Source organism: Sceloporus occidentalis, unplaced genomic scaffold (assembly GCF_023333645.1).
Source record: "Sceloporus occidentalis isolate IW3139 unplaced genomic scaffold, rSceOcc1.0.p SCAF_2, whole genome shotgun sequence".
NCBI classification, from domain to species: Eukaryota; Metazoa; Chordata; class Lepidosauria; order Squamata; family Phrynosomatidae; genus Sceloporus; species Sceloporus occidentalis.
In genome coordinates, this window is record NW_028316982.1 from 158,477,795 (window position 1) to 158,501,968 (window position 24,174).

Genomic DNA, 24,174 nt, shown 5'->3' on the forward strand with positions numbered 1-24,174 from the left:
AATGTGGAACCTTGATCATGCATGGCTCTACATCATATGAAAACTTCAGCTACTTACCATCCTGAACACTTCCAAACCTACCTGATCTTGCAAAACTATTATTTTGTCTCAAAGAAGTTTGAAAATAACAAACAAACAAAAAAAAAGCACAAATGCAAAAAAACAAAGCAAAAATGAAAAATTCTCATAGGAGCTTATTGCTTGGATCTGGGATGCCTCCAGATGTTGTCATACCTAAATGGTCACCAATCTAGGCAGGATGCTGCCACCTGGATGCATCCTGGGTCAAACCCTTGATCAGTTGGTCAATTTTTAAAGTCAGAAACTCCCCAACTTTGAAAAAGTGCTGGCTGAGTGAGGCTTTGACCCAGATGCATCTGGGCAGTGGTATCCTGCCTAGATCAATGGAGATTTAGGTATGATAACATCCGGGGGCATCCCGGATCCAGAATTGAAGCTGGAAGAGGTAAGCTGGTTTATTTGACAAAGTGATAAACACCATAATCTCACTTGCTGGGAATAAAACTTGAAATTCTTTGCTTGTGTGTGTGTGTGTGTGTGTGTGTGTGTGTGTGTGTGTGTATCTGATGAGTCATATGTGTAAATGGTTATCAGTATTCAATCCAAACATCATTCTTTAGTTTTGTATAGAAATAGTATTAGTATTCAGAGATTTACAATGTTACTTTTTGGGATCACAAATCACTAAACCCTCCAACCAGCATGTCTTCATTTATCAGCTCAATTAGGCCACTGGCAAACAAGTATTTTTAAAAGAAACAAACTGTGTTATAATTTTAAGGCCCATGATCTTTATTATACACATTAGATTTGGTGCAGACTTACACAATAGTCCACAGTCTTTCAGTCGAACTGAGTCTGTTGAACCTCAGGCAATGCTTATTTTTAATTATCACTACCCTGAATGAAAGCATTTCATATTATTGGACAGAGACTGGCAAGGGAACCATAAAGGTATATTAGAACTTGTTGGAACACAATAAAAATGAAGCAAGTTGGCCCCAAGTTACTTCTTTGGAAAAGTTCCATTAAAAAAGACTAATAAAGAAGTTGGAAGAGTTTGCTTATAAGGCCCATTTCTACTGAACATCAGCTTAATCCAACTGCTGTGGCACAGGCATTGTACAGGAGAGGGAGAGATTGGCATCTCAGTAAGTCTAATGATGTTCAAAATTGGTATTTATTTTGGAAGGGGAAGTCATTTCAGCCTATCTTCTTCTTCTTTTGCCATTATAGGATACTGAAAGAAAATAGAGTATTTCCACTCCTTATTCCCTCCCCCCATTCAATGAGAACTTTGCTCTCATGTATTTAGTCTATCCATCATCATATAGCTAAGTCTTTTCCAGCTCTGGTGAACATGCTGCACCTAGTGCTGAAAATCTTACGTTCAATAGCTTTTAACTTCAAGGGCACACATCTAAAGGGCCACACTGTATGCCAGTTATTAAGTGTACCAGCATGGTTAAAACTGAAATACCTTTTGTACTACAGTACCATGTTTCTTTGTTTTGAGAACATGAGGTTTTCTAAATTGAAGAAATTTCAACTAGTTTTTGAAATCAACATTTACTTTTTTATTTTATTTTTTCTTCCTATGGCAGCGGTTCCCAACCTTTGTTGGGCCGCGACCTCCATTCCGGGTGAAAGTCCCGCCCGCGACCTCCCTCATTGGTTGGGAGGCGAGGAAGGGGCAGGACTTTTGACTGCCTACAAGCCCCAGCGGGCTTTGCGGCCGGATGTCCCGCCCCTTCCCAGCCTCCCAACCAAGCAGGGAGGCCACTGGGGAAGAAGGGTCTGTGTACGATGAATTGTGGAATTTTGTTGAATCTTAGTGACAGCTGAAGTTAGACACTGACATTTTGGTTGATCGTGAGGCTTTAACAACCTACTTCAATTTATATTTAATAACAGGCTAACCCACACCACAGCCTGCTCACAAAAAAGCCAGAATAACGTTGAATTGTTTGGCCCAGATAAAAGAATATATTTCAAGTATTGTGTATCTGAAATTCTTAAGCATAACTTAAAGCTTCGTAAGATTATGCTTCATAAAAAGACAATCCTAAATGCAGTTGTTGGGGAGACAAGGGGAAGATCACAGGTCTTATTTCTGACTGTCGCGCATAGGAATGTCTGACAAGAAACAAAAAAAGAAAAATGTAGGCCTTTCACTGTATTTTTCACAGACGAACCCTAGGTGAGCCCAGGGAAGTGGTAAAACAAGACTGGGAGTGGGGTTGATTGGTTATTTATTTACTCCATTTATAACCAGCTTTTCTTTCAGTGTGAGAGCCATGACAGCTGACAACTAACAGCTCTGTTCCACTCTGCAGGCTGGCTTTGATGGAGATTAGAAGTTTTATGACTCATTTCTCTGGATTGATAGGTTGAATTTTGCCCATCACAGTGGAATAGTTTAAAACAGTCAGGAATCTTTTCACACAGCCCAGAGCATGTATGGTGAGATGAACCTGTGGTCCTCAAAATGCTACAACTACAACTTCCATCATCCTTACCCATTGGCTAAACTGGCTAATATGAGAAGGAGTTGATGGCCCAATAACATCTGGAAAGTCACTAGTCTCCCAATTCTTGTCTAGGGGTTTTAGGACAGAAGAAGGAATCTTACAGCCTTCCAGATGTTAATGGATGGCAAACCCCAGCAGTCATAGTGAGCATAGGTAAAGGTGAGGTATTCTGAGAATTGCAGTCCAACAACAACTGGAGAGCTGCATAATTCCCAGCCAGTAATACCAATTTTTATTTTTTATTGTTTTGTTGTTATTTGTTGCTTTCTTATACCGTTCTCTGAGTTTTTATATTTTTTTAATATTAATGTTGCCATATTTGTCTTCTAGTTCATATTATTATCTATTTGAAGGAATTATGTATCAACAGATTACACAGATTACTAGAGTGCATCTGGCGAAAGACTCGACTCTTGTCTGACAAGACTTGCCATAGGAACTTTCTTTGGTCCTATCGGGAGGCAATACGTGCAGCACAGAGACGTTTCTCCTCTGCACGTATTGCATCTGCAGAGTCCCATCCAGCAGAGCTGTTCAAGGTAGTGAGGGAACTGACACAGGTACCCCCTGTGCAGAACCCTTTACTTAACACAACAACAGCCTGCTGTGATGCATTTAACAACTTCTTTGCAGACAAAATCTCTCAGATAAGAGCCGACTTAGACGCCAGAATTGTAACAGAAACAATGGATAAGGTGTCCATCAACTCCGTTAATGAAATTATCCTGGATCAACTTCAATCTGTGAGTACTGATGACGTGGACAAGCTCCATGGTAGAGTGAGGAAAACAACTTGCCTGCTCGACCCTTGCCCATCATGGCTGGCTGTCCGGGGGGGGGGATGCAGTAAGACAGTTTCTTACGAACATCATCAATGCATCCTTCAGGGAAGGTTATATTCCATCTTGTTTAAAGGAAGCGGCTGTTAGGCCACTTCTGAAAAAACCTTCCCTGGACCCCTTGGATATGAACAACTATAGGCCAGTCTCTTTGTTGTCATTCTTGAGCAAGGTAATCGAGAGGGTGGTTGCTCTTCAACTCCAAGCTGTCTTGGATGAAACCGATTATCTCGACCCATTTCAAACTGGCTTTAGGACAGGCCATGGTTGCCTTGACTGACGATCTGCGTCTAAACATTGACAGGGGAAGTGTGACCCTGTTGGTGCTTTTAGACCTCTCAGCGGCTTTTGACACAATAGATCATGGCATCCTCTTGGATCGCCTGAGGGGATTGGAAATTGGAGGCATTCCTTTCTCTCGGGCAGATCCCAGAGGGTGATGCTTGGGGACAGTTGCTCCAGTAAAAGGGAGCTCACCTGTGGAGTCCCACAGGGTGCTATCCTGTCCCCGATGTTGTTCAACATCTATATGAAGCCGCTGGGTGAGATCATTCAGAGTCATGGAGCTGGGTGTTATCAGTATGCTGATGACACCCAAATCTATTTCTCCATGTCTCGTTCATCGGCCTCGAATTCTGATGGCATCTTCTCTCTCAATGAATGTCTTCGGGCAGTAATGGGCTGGATGAGGAAAAACAGATTGAGATTGAATCCAGACAAAACGGAGGTGCTCACAGTAGCAGCTCTGAAACCAGGAATCGGGTTGCAACCTCCAGTCCTAGACGGGGTCACACTCTCCATCAAGGACTGTGTTCGCAGTCTGGGGGTGCTCCTTGATTCGTCGCTCCTGATGTCAAATCAGGTAAATGCGACAGTCAAGAGCGCTTGTTATCAGCTTCAGCTGATACGCCAGCTGCGCCCTTTCCTGGAAGTAAAGGATCTTGAGACTGTTGTTCATGCGCTGGTAACCTCACGTCTAGATTTCTGTAATGCGCTTTACATGGGGCTACCCTTGTACTTGGTCCAGAAACTGGAACTAGTACAGAATATGGCAGCCAGAGTAATTTCCAGAACATCTAGGAGAGACCATATTACTCCGGTTCTAAAGTCCCTCCACTGGCTGCCTATTAGTTTCCGGGCCCAGTACAACATGTTGGTTATCACCTTTAAAGCCCTAAATGGCTTGGGTCCAAACTATCTTTGGGACCGCCTTCTCCCCTACAATCCTCCCCGCGCACTCCGCTCCTCTGGGAGAGGCCTACTTCAGCCACAAAAATTAGGCTCTCGGCTACCTCCCAGAGGGCATTTTCCATCGTCGCCCCCAGACTGTGGAACGGCCTGCCGGATGAGATCTGTCTGCTTACATCCTTAGACAGCTTCCGGCAGGCCTTTCCAAAATAGTCAACCCGGCCTCATGAAACTCCCATAAAGAGATACTTCTGCTCCTAGTGATCACTGTTGTATTGATTATTGTTCTGTTGTATTGTTTTGTTGTTTGACCCTTCAGTCAGTTTTAACCTGTATGGTTTTAATTCTTTGTTAGATTTAATACCTTTTTAAGGGGGGGGGGGAGGGTACCAGGGATTTGATATGTTGTATATTTTTAACTTGTTAGCCGCCTCAATTGTTCTCAGAGGGGCAGGATACAAATAAATTTTATTATTATTATTATTATTATTATTATTATTATTATTATTATTATTATTATTATTTTAAAATCCTTATTAATTTTAAAATCCTGCATCCATGGCCTGGTCAGGCTTTACCCGACTAACTGGGTTGAATCCCATTTTTGGGAGAAATACAGGAGAAAAAATAAAATAAATAAAGGTGAAAATCTACTCTTGTAAAACCCTTTGTAATGCCTAACCCATCAATGCCAGCTAGCCAGCCATCCCACCCACTCAAAGTCACATGGACTAGAGAAAGCTTTCATTACCTTGCTGTTTTTATGTGCCTTCAACTCAGCCCTGATTTAACAGCAACCCTATCGTAGGGTCGGCAAGATTTATTCAAAGGAGGCTTTCCAGTGAAAGAGAGTGACTTGCCCAAGGTCATCCCGTTCGTTTCAATGGCCATGGGGTTCAAATCCTGGTGTCCTGGAGTCCAAGTGCAACACTCAAACCACTACACCATGCTAGCTCTCCTGTGATACCTCCCTCTCCACCAAAGATTAAAGAGCACTGTCTTAAAGTCTTACTCAAAGATTGCATAGTTTGTATGCTTTGGGGGGAAAAAGCTCTTAGAAGACAACCAAGAAAGGTGATTATTTATTTATTTATTTACTTGTTTGCTGATTTAAGAAAAAGCTCTTTCGTTACATTTTGATGCAAAAAAATTAACTCATGGAAAGTTGCCTGTGCATCAGTTTCATTCCTCTCAGCTATCTGGCTGATAAATAAACCAAGCCAAATCAAAATGATTTAAGCACTCAGGTATCAGGTGTTTCTCATATCAACACACTTTAAACCAAAACAGATAAACATCCCCCCCCCCCCCCGACCTTCTGTGCCCCAAATCAAGTTCAGGAGTATTCATTTACTTCACAATTCATGAGACATTTCTAGGAGACAAATGGCTGGGTGAGACATCCGGATGGCATGCAGACACTGGCACAAATCCAGGTGATAAGTAACATTGCTGGCTGTTATAGGAGATACAAAATTGTCTGGACAGATGCCTTGCTGTGTGACTTTATTACACTGGATCTATTTTCTGTCTCAAAGCTGGTACCCTCCAGATGTGTTGGACAGATGGGAGCTGTAGTCCAACAGATTTGAAAGGCACTAGGTTGAGAAAGACTAACACACACACACACACACACACCATCATCAGAAAAAGCACATTTAGCAGTAGAAAAGAGGTAATAATAAATTCACCTTTGCTTTTTAGGTTTCTTAATAAGAGTGGAAACAATAAAACACAAAACTGTCTTTCATACCAGATTAAAAGAATATGCTGTTTCCAACAGAGCTTGGGAAAGAAATCCTTTGAAACCTGGTGTTTAGATTAACTGTTTCTATGAGACAGAGAATTGCACACAGTGTGACAGCAGGAGCAATTTAGGAAAGACAGAAAGTTACCGCAAGCTGAAATGCAGCATAGCAGCGACAATTGCGAGAACAAACAACTTATCAAAGCAAGTTCTCTGGCAAGTGGTTGTGCCAAATGATAAATTACAATGGAAGAAAGCAAATAATTAATAAACATTAGTTCGCACTTACAAATATTCTAAACAGACAGCAAGAACAGATCTGCATGAGAGAATAAGCAGATTCAGCAACCCACTAGCATCTCCTTCACCAAAAATATAGTCATGTATTCATTATATGTACAAATAAAAGGACTCTTCTTTTGAATGAAACACCAAACATCCTTGCATAGCTGACTGATGTTTTGGAAGACCACACATACTTCTTTTTATTGAGGAACAAAGTGCATCTACACTGTAGAAATAATGCAGTTTGACAACACTTTAAGTGCTGTAGCTACATCCTATGCAATCCTGGGGTTTGTGGTTTTATATGTGGTTTTATATCTGCCACAGAGTGCTGGTACTAAAGTCCAACATTAAGATGAATGGATAACTCCGACAGAAAGACTAGCCTCCTGCAAAAATTCGTGAAAAGAGAGATAACTATGCTATATCTGCTATGGGGTCTTATTTATTCATTCCCAATGTTGTGCCCTAAGCAAGCACTTTTTGTTTCTCAGCAGAGTGAATGTCATCCACATGTGTATACGAAAGAAGGTTGGGGGTGAGAGGGTTATCCGAGAGACATGGGCTAAGCCTGTTTCCTGTCTCTGATGGGCACAGTCATAACAGAGAGGTATAGATTTTGTCCTCTCTCAGATGGATTTCTGGATTTCTTAGAATCTTCTGGCATGTTGAAATTGTGCATGAAATCTTTACCCATATACAACATAAAAAGTAGATGTAATGAAGGAAACTTTGTTTACAGAAGGGAAGGCACGCAATGGTTTGCAAAGTGGTTTCTTTGTTTCCATGGTGGGGACTAATGTCTATGTTGTTGACCTCTCAACTCATAACTGTCCACCATATTTTATGTCTAGGTTGATTAGCACTGGGAGAGCTCTGGAGCCCACAAATGCCATGCTCAGCATGAGTTAGCTAGGGAGCCGAGAGAAGGTGCTGCACAAGACTGGCGTGATGCTATTGCACTCTTCCCTTCTGCAAGCTGACTGGCATGAAAACAGTTGAGGAGAGGGCCTGTAGGTTGCCCATAGGTTTGATAAATTATAACACAGTGTTCGGAATAGTTTTTATACTGGGGGAGGGGATATGATTTGGATGGCAGTAGTGAATCTGTACATACCTATGCTTTAGATGCTTCCTCCATTTGTCACCTGAACAGCTGCTTTCCCAGTCCACTTTATAAAACTCTCTGAAAGTCACCTATATGCTCACCACAGAAAATATGGAGATTTGGCTGAGGATCTAATGTCCAAATTTAATGAAATCACTGCTGTTGATTTCTTCACTCCTTCCAAATTTCCCATTAAGGAGTTCTCAGGCCAAATTCACAAGATGTCTTTTTATGTTTATGCATGCACATGTGCGCGCGTGCACACACCCACTCTTCTACCTTTAATATAATTTGCAAAACAAAGGATGAATCAAACATCATCAAGGCTATTTCCAGGAAGACATGTACCAGGTAATTTGATTACTGTAATTCTGCATGGTGTGTGCTCTGAAGTGATCTGGCTTGATTAATAAGCCTTAGTGACCACCATGCAAACAAAGAATCCATTTTGTGAGCCAATGTATGCATCATTTTCTGGTGTGTGCTTCATTACATATTGTTTGCTTTTTATGTAGAATATGGGCTGAGCAAAGATTTCACACAAAAGAATATATAAAAGAAACATCAGTTAGTTACTTGCTTAGAGCTTTCTACTCTATGTCTGTAGAAACAGAAGGCGAAAATTACATGCATCAAACTGTCCTGCAGGTCCTCTTGTGACAATCTGCAGTCACAGAATCATGGATGAAAATGACAAGAATATCCCCATACTAGCGAAGGTAATACTATTTGTTATTATTTGTTTCTTGGCTGAAAAATGGGTCTCCCAACACTCAGGAAATGCAGATGGAAAGAATAATACAGTAGTGACAATTCTGTGTTGTTTTCACACATCTTGAAGGGTTCCAGAAAATTATTCTGCACATATGAGGCTTTGCATGAAAAATGTGGGTTTTGCACAAAGAACACATTTTCATAGAATCATAGAGTTAGAAGAGAACACAAGAGCCATCCAGACCAACCCCCTGCATGCAGGAACTCACAATTAAAGTACCCCTGACAGATGGCCATCCAGCCTCTGTTTCAAAACCTTCAGAAAAGGAGACTCCGCTACACTCCAAGGAGTGTGTTCCACTGTTGAACAGCTCTTACTATCAGGAAGTTCCTCCTAATGTTCAGATGGAATTTCTTTTCCTGTAGCTTGCATCCATTTCTCCTTGTCCTATTCTCTGAAGCAGCAGAAAACAAGCTTACTCAATATGACACCCTTTCAAATATTTAAACAAGGCTAACATATCACCTCTTAACCTTCTCTTCTCCAGGCTAAATATAACCAGCTTCCTAAGTCTCTCTTCTTAGGGCATGGTTTCCAGACCTTTCACCATTTTAGTTGCCCACCTCTGGACATACTTTTGTCAGCATACTTTTTGAATTGTGGTGCCCAGAACTGGACACAATATTCTAGGTGAGGTCTGACCAAAACAGAATGAAGTGGCACTGTTACTTCCTTTGATCTATATACTATACTTATATTGATACAGCCAAGAATTGCATTGGCCTTTTTAGCTGCAGCATCACACTGTTGACTCATGTTCAACTCCTCATCTACTAGGACTCCTAGATCCTTTTCACATGTAGGCTCATTAAGCCAGGTGTCCTCCATCCTATATCTATGCATTTCATTTTTTGCCCTACGTGCAGTATCTCTCTGTGTTGAAATTAATTTTGTTAGCTTAGGCCCAGCTTTGTAATCTATTCAGGTCATTTTGAATTTTGATCCTCTCCTCTGGGGTATTCACTATTCTTCTGCAAATTTGGTGTCATCTACAAATTTGATAAGCATGCCCCCTATTCTTTCATCTAAGTCATTGATTGATAAAGATGTTGAATAGCACCAGGCCCAGGACAGAATCTCTATTCCTACATTTCAATCACGAGGCTCATCCCACCAGATTTCAGTGATATCATATTTGCCTTGTTGTGCTAGGAATTCAAGTTCATCTTGTTTATGTCTTGTGCTCTGTGCATTAGTGTAGAGACATGTAAGACCATGTGTCCCGTCCCCCCCCAGATGACTGTAAAGTTTCTTTACCTCCCACTGTTGCATCCTTACACTGTTTGCCTTGTTCCCTCTATAACAGTTTGATTATTATCTCCAGTCCTTGATGAACCCCTGCCTTCCAAAATACTGTCTCGCCCCACCACATGACTCAGTTTGAAGCACTCCTCATCAATTTTTTACTGACAACTGACAAAAACATTTCTGCTAACTGGCGTGAGGTGCAAACCATCCCATGCCAGATGTTCCCCTTCATGGAATCACATCCTATGATCCAAGAATGCAAATCCTTCTCAGAGACACTATCTGTGGGGCCAGTTATTCACATTCACTATTTTCCTCTCCCTTCCTGGACCATGCCCTTCAATTGGGAGAAGAGATGAGATGACAAGCTATGGCAATTAAAGTGGTGTCAAACTGGATTATTTCTGCCAGGTGGATACAGCCATAGATACTGTATGGCTCTCAAGGCCAGATGTATGACCTTCTCCTCCTCCATTCATTGGTGAAACACCCCACTCCAAATTTAAGGAGCTGGTGCTAACAGAGGTGCAGAAATAGTGACTACGGGATGTAGGCTGTGGCTACATTGTAGAAATAGTGCAGTTTGACACCGCTTTAACTGCCATGGCTCAATGGTATGGAATCCTGACTGGGGGTCACTGCCAGGTATTCATCTCCTACCCTCCAGCAGACCCAGCAGATCCCTTCGAATGATTTTGAGCTGAATCTGTGAGATTCGATGCAAGATCAAAGACTCCCTCATCCTAGTAATCCTGAGTCTCCTTGCCTCCCCAGTGTGTCCATGTAAATGTGCATTAGGGATGGAAAGAATATTTGAAAATATTCCAGTAATGGTTAAACAAATGTTTTTCAAATACTGAAAAATCCTGACCAAAAAAAACCCCAAAAAACAAAACCCCAACAACAATCCTGGACTGATAGAGTCTTCCTAGTTCTAGGTGTGAATGATTTTCAATGTTTCATTATTTGCAATGCTAGAAATTTAGGGACTGAAGGTAAAATTCATGGGAAGAGTTCTTATTTGCCCTAATTTTCCCCTCTCCATAGCTACATTCCTAGTAGAAAATAGCATAGATGTGGATTTAACAGACCACACAAAATGTATAACAGATCTCTGGCAGTCAACACTGAATTTAGAGCACTTTCAGCATTTAAACTGTGGTTACTGGAATTTTTCATTTGCTGTCTACATTTGAACAGAAGCAGTCCCTCTTGGTTCACTACACTGATTGCTTTATTTTTTAAAAAATCAGTGCCCTACCTGAAGACATGCGGGTGCTCTGCCCTGAGGCTTATTCACATCAACATCTACTAGCTGCCATCCTCCTGTAGCGTCTTCATGAAACATCTGGAGAGGGAAAAAACACTTGTCAGAAGCAGTTTACGTGCTCAGACATATAAATAAAACTGGAGATCTTCCCCCACTTCCCTTGAATATCATTCTGTCTACACTGCATTCTGATCTTGCAGAAGAAATCTCTTGATATTATAGGAAACACAACCCAGCCCCCATTACTTTCTCACTGTAAATACTCAAACAGCATTTGAATGCAAATAGCAACAGCTCCTAAACAGAAGGACATAGAGCCAGAGTTGGCCATAGGATGTGATGCAAACAAAGTAAGACTAAAGCAAATTTCATATACTTTGATAAAATCATTATTCAAGAGTGTTTTGAAAACGCACACTCATATGAATACAGTTACATCTGGCAATAGCATACACATATGTGCATGAACACTCACATATGCACCTCCACCCTGTACATATACACACACACAAATGCAAACAATACATACATAGATATCAATTTATTATTATTATTAACCTTTATTTATGAAGTGCTGTAAATTTACACAGCGCTGTACATACAATCTTTTAGTTAGACGATTCCCTGCCCTCGGGCTTACAATCTAAAAAGACATGACACAGAAGGAGAAGGGAGTGGTGGAGGGAAAGGGTAAGAGGTCCAGCAGTTCCTCTCTACCTCCAAGGCCTGGACCAAGGCAGATGGACTGGAGGGAGGGCGAGGCTTCATAATGGATGGTTAATCATTTTCCAGGGAAAATACATACTCTCAAGTAGGATAAAACATATACAGTACATAGCAATACAGGAAATGGTTCAATAAACAGGCACCACAAGAACATCAAATAGTAAGCGACAATTATGCAATGCCTGGGAACGCTTCTCTGAACAGGATGGTTTTCAACTCCGTTTTGAAGCTGGTAAAAGAAGTGATGGCTCTTGCTTGTGGGGGAAGAAGGTTCCAGGAGTGAGGAGCAGCGAGTGAAAAGGGGCGAATCCGGGATGGGGCAGAGGAAATCCTGGGCTGAGACAGGAACCCTTGACTACCAGAACGGAGGGCCCTGGTGGGAAGGTGAGGAGAAAGAAGGTCTGATAAGTAGGGAGGGGCCAGTCCATGGAGGGCTTTAAACGTGGACAGCAGGAGCTTATACTGAATGCGGAAAGGGAGGGGGAGCCAGTGAAGGGATGCCAACACAGGAGAGATGTGGTCAGAGCGGTGGGTGGAAGTGATAATGGGTGCGGCTGAATGCTGAACAGAGATTAAAGGACGGAGGTGAGAAAGAGGAAGCCCAGCCAGGGGGACATTACAGTAATCAAGTCGTGAGATCACTAGGGCATGGACCAGGATCTTGGCAGTAGAGGCGGAGAGATAAGGTCGGATTTTGGCAATATTGTACAAAAAGAATCTACAAGCCTTGGCTGTGGTCTGGATCTGAGGGATACATGACAGAGAAGAGTCAAAGATAAAACCAAGACTGCGGGCTTGCTGGACTGGTTGAAGATAAATGTTGTCCACAGAGACAGAAAAGGAGTGTTGAAGGATGGGCTTAGGAGGAAAGACAAGAAGGTCCGTCTTGGACATGTTGAGCTTCAAACGCCGATGGCACATCCATTGCGAGACAGCTGTGAGGCAAGACGAAACTTGCTGTTCAAGCCTTGGAGAAAGGTCAGGGGCGGAAAGATACAGCTGGGTGTCATCGGCATACAGATGGTAGGAAAAGCCAAAAGAGCTGATGAGTTTTCCTAAGGACAGTGTGTAGAGAAAAACAGAAGGGGACCCAGAACAGAGCCCTGGGGAACTCCTACAGATAAGGGAACAGGAGATGAAGTCTGACCACCTGCAACTACTGCAAAAGATCTGCCAGACAAGTAAGAGCTAAACCAGTCGAGAACAGAGTCTGAGAACCCAAGATCAGTGCCCTACCTGAAGACATGCGGGATATCAACTATAAGACAGGATATCAACTAGAAGACAGTGATCAACGGTGTCAAAGGCTGCAGACAGATCAAGAAGGATGAGAACAGAGTAAAGGCCATTAGCCTTGGCCTGTAAAAGGTCATTCGAGATCTTGGTGAGAGCTGTCTCTGTAGAATGCCTTGGGCGGACGCCAGACTGAAAGGGATCGAGGATGGAATTGGCTTCAAGAAACTCAAGACAGCGCGAATAGACAACCCGTTCCAAAACCTTAGAAAGAAAGGGAAGAAGAGAAATCGGACGATAGCTAGACAAGGAGGAGGGGTCAAGAGAAGGTTTTTTCAGAATTGGGGAAATGAGAGCATGTTTGAAGTCCGACGGGAAGGAGGCTGTAGAGAGAGAGAGATTGAAGATATGGAGAAGCGAGGGCAGAAAGGAGGGAGCTATAGACATTAGAAGACGAGTAGGAATTGGATCAAGAGAGCAAGTTGCAGGTTTGGCAGAGTTCAGAAGTGTAGAGAGTTCATCCAAAGAAGCAGGAGGAAACACAGAAAATTTGTTAGGCGAAGGCGATAGAAGATTAAGATGGACTCAATATATATCTTGAGTCAAGACACTAAACACAATAGATACATTCCCTTGAATCCCTACTTTGGGAGAAAGGTAGCATACAAGTAAATAAAATAATAATCATTTAATAAGTAGTGCAGGGCAGTATAATTTAATAATGTATACTGGTAAGGAGATTTTGCCATGGCATTAAGCAAATCATGTTTCCCTTGTCCTTCTCTTTCTCCTTCACCCAAAGGAAAACAGGATACCACTAATATAATCCAATTCCATCAAGTCCAATACACTAAGATACAAATGGTTGTGGTTACTATCTCGTAATTTTAAATTAAGAGTGAACTTCGTGTATCCTGAGAATCAATTTTGATAGCAGATAAAATCATTCTGGGGCTGGCACATCCCAGGAAGGGTGCAGCTACAGGGGTGGGGCAAAATGAGGGTAGTGTACTAAAGTTGAGATACTTCAAAGTAATTGTATCATGGGAACCCAGAAGGACTGAGACCCAAGGAAAGCTGGATTCAGCCTCAAAGGCCTGATATTCTCCTATTCCCATTTTAAATTGAAATGCCAGACACTAAATTTGGGAATATTTGCATTTTTTTAAAAAAAGCCCCACCATGTTATAATTTCTCCCCAGTCTCTAGGTATATGAATAATAATAAAGACCAACTGGACTGTTGTCATACAAATCAGTGCTGCTAAAACCAGCTGATATGTGAGACTGGCAGGATCCCCCCTCCCAAGTGTGCCAGAAATGAGCACCATATTTGTGCAATGGCTAAACCTGCTTCTTTCATTTCTGGAAACTTTCCACAAACAGACAGACCTTCAGATTAGCACTGTTCCACGGACCACAACTTTGAGTACTACTAGTATAGACGATAACTGAGGTAGTGTATTGAGCACCATCCAAGACATTATATAAATGTTAAGTATTATTTTTATGCTGTGATTTAAGTATAGTAACATATTAACATGGCTGTCACACATTACAAATACTCCAATTTCTTGTAGAGTATGAGTTTTAGAAAGTCAGCAGCCCTCACAGTAAAGAATCCTGGGCAGCCTGAGGCCTTATATCCAGATCTCAGCAGGAAAGGAAAGTATAGCATTTGTGTGGCTGTCCCAAATCTCTCCATAGATCATTTGATTAGGAGTGGGCATCATGGCTGCTAGGACAATTTAATGGGAATGCTGAGCTCCTGCAACAATGAATGATGCGATGGGGAGGTATTACCTCAAGGCTATTTTTGACATTATGATTGCTTGAGCTGAGACAACTGTTTCTATTGAGGTGGGAAAAGTTGAGCAGTTATGATCAGGGCCAAGAAAACAAAGGGCAAATAGGGGACAAGGAGGACAGGTATCATATAAGGCTGCACTGTATACATTTTCTGTTTGGGGTGGGTGGGTAGAACTGACCACACAGATTCTACAGTATTTTGTTGTGATGCTATAGTTATATAATTCCTTTGCAAGAAAGCACTCCTGGCATCTCAATTCAGTCATTAAAAATAATTTAGTGAGTGGCTATAATATTTTAAGACTATTGCCTGTCTTGCTAAGTTATTAAATAGCTGAGATTTTCTTTAGACGTTGTTGATTTTTCATTTAAAATGCAAAGAAATAAATAATGCAAGGAAACTAGTTATTAAAGTCCTACCCCCTTTGTTGCAGGAAGAGCAACTAATATTGGGACAGCTAGGCTGCATCTGCACTGCAGAAATGATGCAGTTTGACACCACTTTAACTGCCATGGCTCACTGCTGTGCATTCTGAGATCTGTAGTTTTGTGAGATATTTAGCCTGCTCTGTGAGAGAGCTCGGGTGCCACAACTATAAATCCCAGGATTCCATAGCACTGAGCCATGGCAGCTCTTACAGTGGTGTCAGAGAGCTGGTCTTAGAGGCAATTTATTTATTTTTTATTCATCACAAATCCTGCAGTCATAATCAACAGAAATCAATAAAATAGACCGGACTTACAAAAAGGAAACTTTCAGTTAATATTAGAGGTAATATTAGTTAATATTTCTTATGAAGAAACATTATAGAAGGATATTGGCCAATGGAAGGCCATTGTTAAATGATACAATGCAATATTATCTGTGAGCCAGTGTGGTGTAGTGGTTTGAGTGTTGGACTAGGACTAGAGACCAGCATTTAAATCCCCACTCAGCCAGGGAAAACCACTGGGTGACCTTGCTCAGAAAAGCCCATGATAGGTTTGTCTTAGGGCCGCCATGGGTTGGAAACAATTTGAAAGCACACAACAACAACATATTATCTGTATCTATGTAGGGGTAGCAGTCAGGAGCCTTGTCTTCCACCTACATCTTTTCTCAGAAAATCCTTGCTTAACATATTTTCACTTCACAGCATTGCATTCCCTTCCTTGTCAGTTCTTCCTTTTCCTTTACACAATGTGGGAGACAGTTCTTCCCACTCCCAGCCCCATATACCTGCTAGAGTCCCTCTTCTTCATCTCACAGTGTCTCAAGCAATAGCAAAAACAGGATCCATTTGGTATAATTAGGACTGACAAATGATTTATCACTGTTGATTCATTATGTTAAGCATATAACCTTGGACTATACAGACTCTGAAATCATCAAATTCTGAATTAGGTGCTTCATGTTGTAATGCATTCATAATAGCTTCACAATAACTTGGAAAATGTATAAGAGGACAAGCAAGAGTTCATACATAGAAATATGTATTAGGCAAAGAGAATATTAGTATTTAGCAATGTCTACCTGTGTAGTAGCTGTTGATGTAGTACTGCTTCTGGATCCCCACATTTGTTGGAACTGCACACGGATTTCAGCAAATGTCTCAATGATGACAGCAATGAATACATTCTGTAAAAAAATTATATATATATATTCAGGTGAATAATAATGTACAGTAAAACATACAAGTCATGGGGGGATGAGGGGAACCTGAGTCTACTATAGTACAATTGTCAGAATGTTTTCTACAATACCTTAACAAGCCAGGCAAGAAAGAAAATTAAGGTGATGAAATAGAAGTAGGAGCGCCATCGAGGGAAGCTGTCAATTGCTCGATACATCAGGAAGACCCAGCCTTCTTGAGAAGCAGCTTCATAAACAGTAAATATGCTTGTACCTAATGGGAAAGTGAAACATATATTTAGTGCAAATTAAAAGACGCATTTTCAAAATGAACAGACACCATCTCTTTATCCAAGTTACTTTCTTCCATGAAACAAGTCTCTACAAAAAGGCCTATACATTTTTCACTGACAGTGCTTAGGGTTAGCTTTCAGTTGCTGCTACACTATGATGCACAATATTTGATCCTGTGCATCTATGGATGTGAAAATGTTCAAAATGCTTAAATACTGTAGTTGTGATCAGGATTTGGCTTTGTATATTCATTGGTATAGAAGCGTGTGTGTGTGTTCCTATTGCTCAAGGCATGTAAGCAAAATATACAATTAATATAAAAGCAAACATTAGACCTTGTACTATAGAGATGCCTACCTGCTTACCTCTATTCAAAAATGGAAATACAAATTCCTTCCTTCTAAAATGAAGGCAGCTGCTAGACTTTTCAAAAAGCAAGGGAGGCAAGGATCCTCTTTAGTTCTAAGTAGAATTTTAAAAATCTCAACTCATTAAGATTGTTAAGGAAATCAACAGGAAGAAAAATAAGTAATCTGATTGCAAATGATATGGCACATACCATACACTAGAGATAAGATACATGCATAAATGCATACTCAATAATTATTCTTTAATAGTCCAGTCTTATTAGATACTTAGAAATTGATGGCCATGGTGGTATCATGTCATCACGAAGTTCACAAGATATTTCACCAAGATTGAATTTCTACAGTTACCTCAAGAAAACCAGTCTTTTAATGATAGGCAAGAAAGATATAAGAGGCAAAGCAAAGCCTACAAATTCCATCCTAAAAGACACCTCATTTGCACATGAACAGCAAACATATGTGGCTGAAATTTCTTTGACATCGTTGTGTCCCATACCTCTTTTAAAGGATTTGGGTGTCATGCATAGAATTATTTAATTCTATCTTTGCATTATTGCTATGATAGGGTAACAATAGGAAAAAACACATGTGGCAATATCACATGCTTTGCCCTTGACTGTACAATTTTTCTTGCAAAAATGGCTGTGGTTTCAATCAGAAAGCCCACAGTGGCATATTGGATAGGAGAAAATGCTCCTTTGGGTGTGCAAGAGAAGGAAAGAGATTTTAACCCCCTTCCCCCCCTCCCCCCATGTTAAAGCTAGCTTTTTTCTGTCTTGTAGTAACAGGGTCTTAAATTTTGGTGAAGAACAATTAAAACACATGGCCACAAGTTGATATTTGGACTATAAAGGAATATTTTGAAATTATGTTTGTAATGTGAATTGTTGCAGTGTTAAGAATATGCCTTGAAGTGACTCAATAGACGTGAGGCAGAATGCCACTGTAAAGAGAATATTCTTATATTCCTGAAAATATTTTCCTTCATGGTGACATTTGAAAAGCTGGGTCTGTAATTTTGGAACAGGGGCTATTATGTTTTTAAAATCTGTTGCTTTAGACTTTCTTCCTTTCATGCTTGCTGGATCTACTTTAGGAAACTGACTCAGTCTAAATGACGAACACACGTGACAAATATCTATTCTGAAGGTGAAACACCCATAATGATACCTATCTATTGCAATCTGTCCACCAGTTCTATCTCTTTTTCCTAGAGAAGGGATGAAAAGCCCCCTCCCATCATATTCTTTGAGTATAATTAAATAAGGGAGATTTTATTTCTGGATATGTAGGCAGACTTTGAAGCATCAAGGTTTTAATTACTCTTAATTATGGTGTCAAAGAAATCACTAGGGATTTTTACTGAACCTTGCAATTCTTCTCCTCCTCCTCCACCCAAATGGAGTTCAACAGCTGTTACAGAAAAACAAATGCAAAATGAGGAAGGCTGCGCGCACACACACACACACAATGTTGACAAGCTGGAGCGTGTCCAGAGCAGAGCGATAAAAATGGTGGTAGGTCTGGAAATCATACCCTATGAGGAGTGGCTTAGGGAGCAGGGTAAGTTTAGCCTGGAGAAGAGAAGGTTAAGATAGCTTAAAGTTATGATAGCCATATTTAAATATTTGTAAGGATGTCATATTGAGGATGGAGCATGCCTGTTTTCCATTGCTTCAGAGACTAGGACACAGAACAATAGATTCAAGCTCCAGGAAAAGAGATTCCACCTAAGTATGAGGAAGAACTTATTGACAGTAAGAGCTGCCTCCGAGTGTAGTAAAATCTCCTTCTTTGCAGATTTTTAAACAGAGCTGGATAGCTGTATGTCAGGAGTGTATATACAGAAATAAAAATAGTTTCCCATTATGTTTTTAACAAACTGAAAACTGTGCCACAGGCTTTGTTACCACTACATCTTAAATTAAAAAAAAAAACGTTAGCACTTTCAGAGGCTACAAAGACTTTAAAGAGAATTGTTGCCAAGGCCATCACAAATCACTTTCCCCAAAAATCAGTCATAAACACTAACTGCTTCTAGAGCATTTTCAGTAGGATTGCAAATGCTTTACACTAACCTTTTTTCTTGCTTTTTTACTAGCAGATACTACATAGCAGAAACATGTTGGGATAGTGAAATAAGGTGGTAGATTTGCTCTGCATTTTAGTGTGATCATTAAAAGTGCTGAACCCTATTTCCCAAAATAAGTTCTGTACTATGGATAACCTCTTGAAAGTTTACACTAAGGCATCTGTACTGCAGAAATAATCCAGGCTGACACCACTTTAACTGCCACAGCTCAATATTATGGAATTCTGGGAGTTTGTTGTGGCACCAGAGTTCTCTGACAGAGAAGGCTAAATGTCTCACAAAACTACAATTCCCAGACATATTCTGTGCAAAATTCACACATGGGTGTTTTGTACACAGAGACACACACATCACATTTTATGTACAGGAAACAGAGATCATAGAATCATAGAATCGTAGAGTTGGAAGGGACCACAAGGGCCATCCAGTCCAATCCTCTGCCATGCAGGAACTCCCAATCAAAGCATCCCCGACAGATGGCCATCCAGCCTCTGTTTAAAGACCTCCAAGAAAGGAGATTCCAGCACACTCCAAAGGAGTGTGTTCCACTGTGCAGCACTGAATGTTTTGATAGATTATAATTTCAATTTGGTTTCAAAGTTCCTTAGTTTAAGGACTGCCAGCGATGTATTGATTTGTATCAATACAGAGATGAATTGATTTCTGTGTAGAAAATCCTGTTTCTTGACTAGAAAATGCAAAACAACCACATGTGAATTTTGCACAGAGTAAGTCCCCTAATTTAGAATTGTCTAAATTGAAAATAACATGTAAATTTTGTGCAGATTAAGTCTCAAATGACAAATATTTTCAGTCAGTCCAGGATTTTTCTTGTCAGGTTTTCTTGACACTCAAAAATATGTATTTGAACTATTTTGTCATATATGTTTTCCTACTATTTCAGATATTCCTTCCATCCTTAGTCTAAGCTGCTAAGCAACAGCAACAAGAGATCACACAACATCATCCTTTGGTAGCCCAGAGGCAAACTCTGTCATTGGCTACTCTGGCACTCTATTACAGGACCTAATATTGTCATTTACAACATCAGGGGTTCCTATATCTGCCCATCTTCCACAATACCTTCATTTGCCAGAGACACCATACTTCACACTTCATATAAGAAAGAGGTCAGTCCCAGTTTAAAAAAACCCAGATGGACAAAAATCTGGTGTCAGAAATGGTACTCAGGAAACATTTCATATCCCCTGGACTTTCTGTCACTAACCATGGCAGTTCTTGAACTAAGGAATTTCTAAACCAGACTGAAATTATAATTTATCAAACATTCAATGGGCAATATTTATTTTCAATCACACTACATGTTGTGCAGTGTACCACTTCAAGAATGTCATCCATCAACTGCTTGTGAATAATATCTGTTAATAAGGTAATTATTGCTGTCTGTACTGTCTACATTCCATGTCCTTGTTTATAACCCCTCCCCAGTCAAATCACATGTCTGTGTATGTGTGTGTGTGGGTTGTAAAAGCAAATGTTGCAAACATATGTCTTAAGTTCATTCAAAGATTCTTCTTCATTTTTGCAGCAACAAGACTAATTCCTCTGGGAAGTGTGTATGCCTAGCAAATATTACTGCAAAAAAGATATTTGCTTCCACTGCAAGAGCCTGAAAAATCATTAGAGAAACTAAAAAAAATCACCTTGACTAGCCTATACATATTAAATTTGTCATTGTTGTTAACTGCCTTTGAGTTGGCTATGACTCGCGGTGACCCTGTGAATGAGACATCTTCAAGCCCCCCGTCTTCAATTGCCCTGCTCAGATCCTACAGGCTCATGGCCATGGCCTCCTTGAATTAATCTATCCATCTGATATGTGGTCTTCCTCTCTTTCTACCTTCACCTTTCCTAGCATTATTGTTTTTTTCAGTGAGTCACGCCTTCTCACAATGTGGCTAATGTAGGATAGCCCAATTTGGTCATCTTGGCTTCCAAGGAGATTTTAGGCTTGATCTGTTCTAGAACTCATTTGTTTGTCTTTTTGGCTGTCCATGGTATCCTCAGCACTCTTCTCCAGCACAACATCTCAAATGAGTTGATTTTCTTTCTGTCGTCCTTCTTCACTGTCCAGCCCTCACATCTATACACAGTGATGGGAAATATGATGGCATGGATAATCCTCACTTTGGTATTCAGCTTGATATCTTAGCAGTTTAAGATCTTATCTAATTCTTTCATAGCTGACCTTCCCAATCCTTTTCTTCTTATTATTTCTTGACTGCAATCCCTGTTATGATAAATGATCTTTAGCTATTTCAATTTCCTCATCATCAATATCAAATAAGCATCTACAAAAGCTTACCTGGATTTGTTTTAATTGTTCAACTCATACAACAAGCCTATGCAATTGTTTATCTCATAAAGCAAGCCTATCTACTTAAAAGAAAGTCCCATTTAGTTCAGTGAGACATTCCTAGACAATTATGTAGGTGATGCCAGCCAAATGAACTGGAGCCAGAACTTAATAAATTCCTGCAGACAACAAATTTCATAGATGGATCATCACTGATAAGGCCCAACTGCAAAACAACAAACAAACAAACACCTATCAAGGTACAAGATTAACCAAAAAAATCATTACTAGACAATCAACAAGCAAGGGGAAAATGCATTGGCAATGGTCTTAAGTTAAACTGGGGGCAAAGGTCTTTCCAACTTACATTCATTTCTCTTGTACTTCATTACAGGACTGTAAAAACAATTGCAGTTGTGAGCTCATTTGGGAGGAAAATACAGATGTTTTAATAAAAAAAGGATAGTCAGTAACTAGCCAGAGTAAAGGTTGGTAATCTAGTTTGCTCAATAAAACCCACTAGCTGGGAATGTTTCCCTCAGAAGGGGTAGAAAAGCAAAAGATTTAATTCTTGTAACCCCAAAGTTTGATGGAAGGGCAGAAAAGGAAGAAACAGAAAATAGTTTTAAAAATTTGATTCAAAACCAAAATTTGAGTAAATCTCTAGGAATGTGATTAATTTTTTTATCTACCATTCTTACCTTTACCAATGTTTGCCACTTGTTAGTATTCAACAGGTAAAGGATGACAAGACATTTAATACACACTAACCCTGAAGATTCTTTTTCCAGATCTCACCCATACGTCTCCCCTCAACTGACATTTTGGTGAAGGTACAGCATGAAAAAGTAATCCAGACTTTGTCTCTCTGTGTGTGTTTTAATGTTTTCTCTTTGTAATCAACTATAGTTTGCTGTTTTACTTAAAAAGGTGAACCATAGTTTATAGCTGACTCTACTACAATTTACAAAACCTGCAGTCCTCATTCACAGGCAATTGCAAACCATGGTTTGTCTATTCATCAGACATTTCCGATCTCAGTACTCAAAGTAAAAAGAATGAAATCACAATGTATAATAAGGCATTGCTAGAACAGTTAAAACACATTTAAAAAATAAAGACAAATAACCAGATAAATAAAATAAAAGACAGCATACCACTTCACACACACTACTGCTATATAATTTAGAACTGCTATATAATTTAGAACTCCAGGGCCTGTCCAAATAAATAAAAGGAAGGTGCCAAAGGAAAGAGAGCAGGGAGGGAGCCAAGTGGACTTGCTGTGGAAGGTGTCCACAGCCTGGGAGCAGCCATGGAGAAAATTCTCTCCTGTCCCATTATCAAATGTGCCTGTGTAGGTGATGGGATCAAGAGAAAGCCCTCCCCTACAGAACAGAAAACTCATGCTCTCTTGTAAAGGGAGACACAATCTTTCAGATAGTCTGGATCCATATGATTTAGGGTTTTAAAGATCACAATCAGCATTTAGAATTGTGTTTGGAAATAAACTGCATCCAGGGGAGTTGTTTCAACAGGAGACCATGTGGATTTTTTCCTTCTCTTTCTCTTCTTCCTGCTCCTTTGTTTCCACTAGCTTGAAATAATGTTCTTTCCTTCCTAGTGCACAGGATAACCTTGGGGATAATAACTACTTTGAGCTTTCATTCTGAGGAAGGTGATAGAGTTACATTTAATTTCCTTCCAAAGTAAAACTGCTGAGACCTGTGCTCTTCAGAGAGATTTTAGCCTCTGACAGAACAGTCCCCGAACTTCTACAATTATATGTCTCCCAGGTGTAGAAGTGAGGAAAGAAAAGACTATAACCAAGGAGCTTATTGCATTAACAAACAAGACAGCTTACCTCTTCCGGCTTGAATTCAGGATCCGGGATGCCCCCAGATGTTATCATACCTAAATCACCACCGATCTAGCCAGGATGTCACCTCCCAGATGCATCCCGGCTCAAAGCCTTGCTCAGCCAGCACTTTTTCAAAGTTGAGGAGCTTCCAACTTCAAAAATTGGCTGACTGAGTGAAGCTTTGACCCACGATGGATCTGGGTGGTGGCATCCCAGCTAGATCGGCGGTGACTTAGGTAAGATAACATCCAGGGGCATCTGGATCCTGAATTCAAGCCAGAAGAGGTAAGATGTCTCATTTGTTAATGCAATAAAATTCTAAATTTCCTACCCTGTTTGAGGCTGCAGCAGGGTGGAGAAGAAGAACCATATTTCCTGCAATGGTTCCAGAGCTTGATCCAGATTAGAGGACAATGTGAATACGTGAATACCAGCCAGCCTGCCTCCTGAGAGGAACCTCTCCTGAATGCTGACCTTCCCTCCCTCTTCCCACTGTTCTGGGACTCCTTGGAAGTAGCAGCAGCATCTCCAGCTCAGCAGAGAGAGAGGTGGGGCCTGCCTTTCCCCTTAAAAGGGCACTGACTCAGCCCCCTCCTCCCTTGTGAATTCCAGCCAGCCTGCCTCCCGAGAGGAACCACCCTTAGAACCTGGGACGTCCAGAGGCTCTTATAGCTACCCTTCTCCTCTCTCATCTCCCTCATGTCTTGGGATTGTCAGCCAATCCCATCCAGCACTGTTGGACTGCACGGGATTGTCAGCCAATCCCATCCAGCACTGTTGGACTGCACTTTTATTTTTCTGTTTTTCTCTTTTCTACATTTTCTCCTGCCATCTGTTTGTCACCCAATCCT

The 24,174-nt window shown here is 40.6% G+C and overlaps 1 protein-coding gene across 8 annotated transcripts in view; it reads right to left on the bottom strand.

Moving 5' to 3' along the window:
* The window catches only part of NALCN (sodium leak channel, non-selective), a 300,415-nt gene that overhangs the window by 157,439 nt on the left and 118,802 nt on the right, over window positions 1-24,174 (bottom strand). For 6 of the 8 annotated variants that reach the window (XM_089511232.1, XM_089511233.1, XM_089511229.1 and 3 more), the window contains 3 exons: window positions 16,523-16,665; window positions 16,293-16,397; window positions 11,004-11,090 (listed from right to left, as the gene is read on the bottom strand). In XM_089511232.1, coding sequence (XP_089367358.1) covers window positions 11,004-11,090; window positions 16,293-16,397; window positions 16,523-16,665 — 335 coding nt within the window. Of the gene's footprint in view, window positions 1-11,003; window positions 11,091-16,292; window positions 16,398-16,522; window positions 16,666-21,829; window positions 21,859-22,163; window positions 22,214-24,174 lie in introns of those variants that run through there. The other 2 variants (XM_089511235.1, XM_089511236.1) reach the window with 2 other exon arrangements.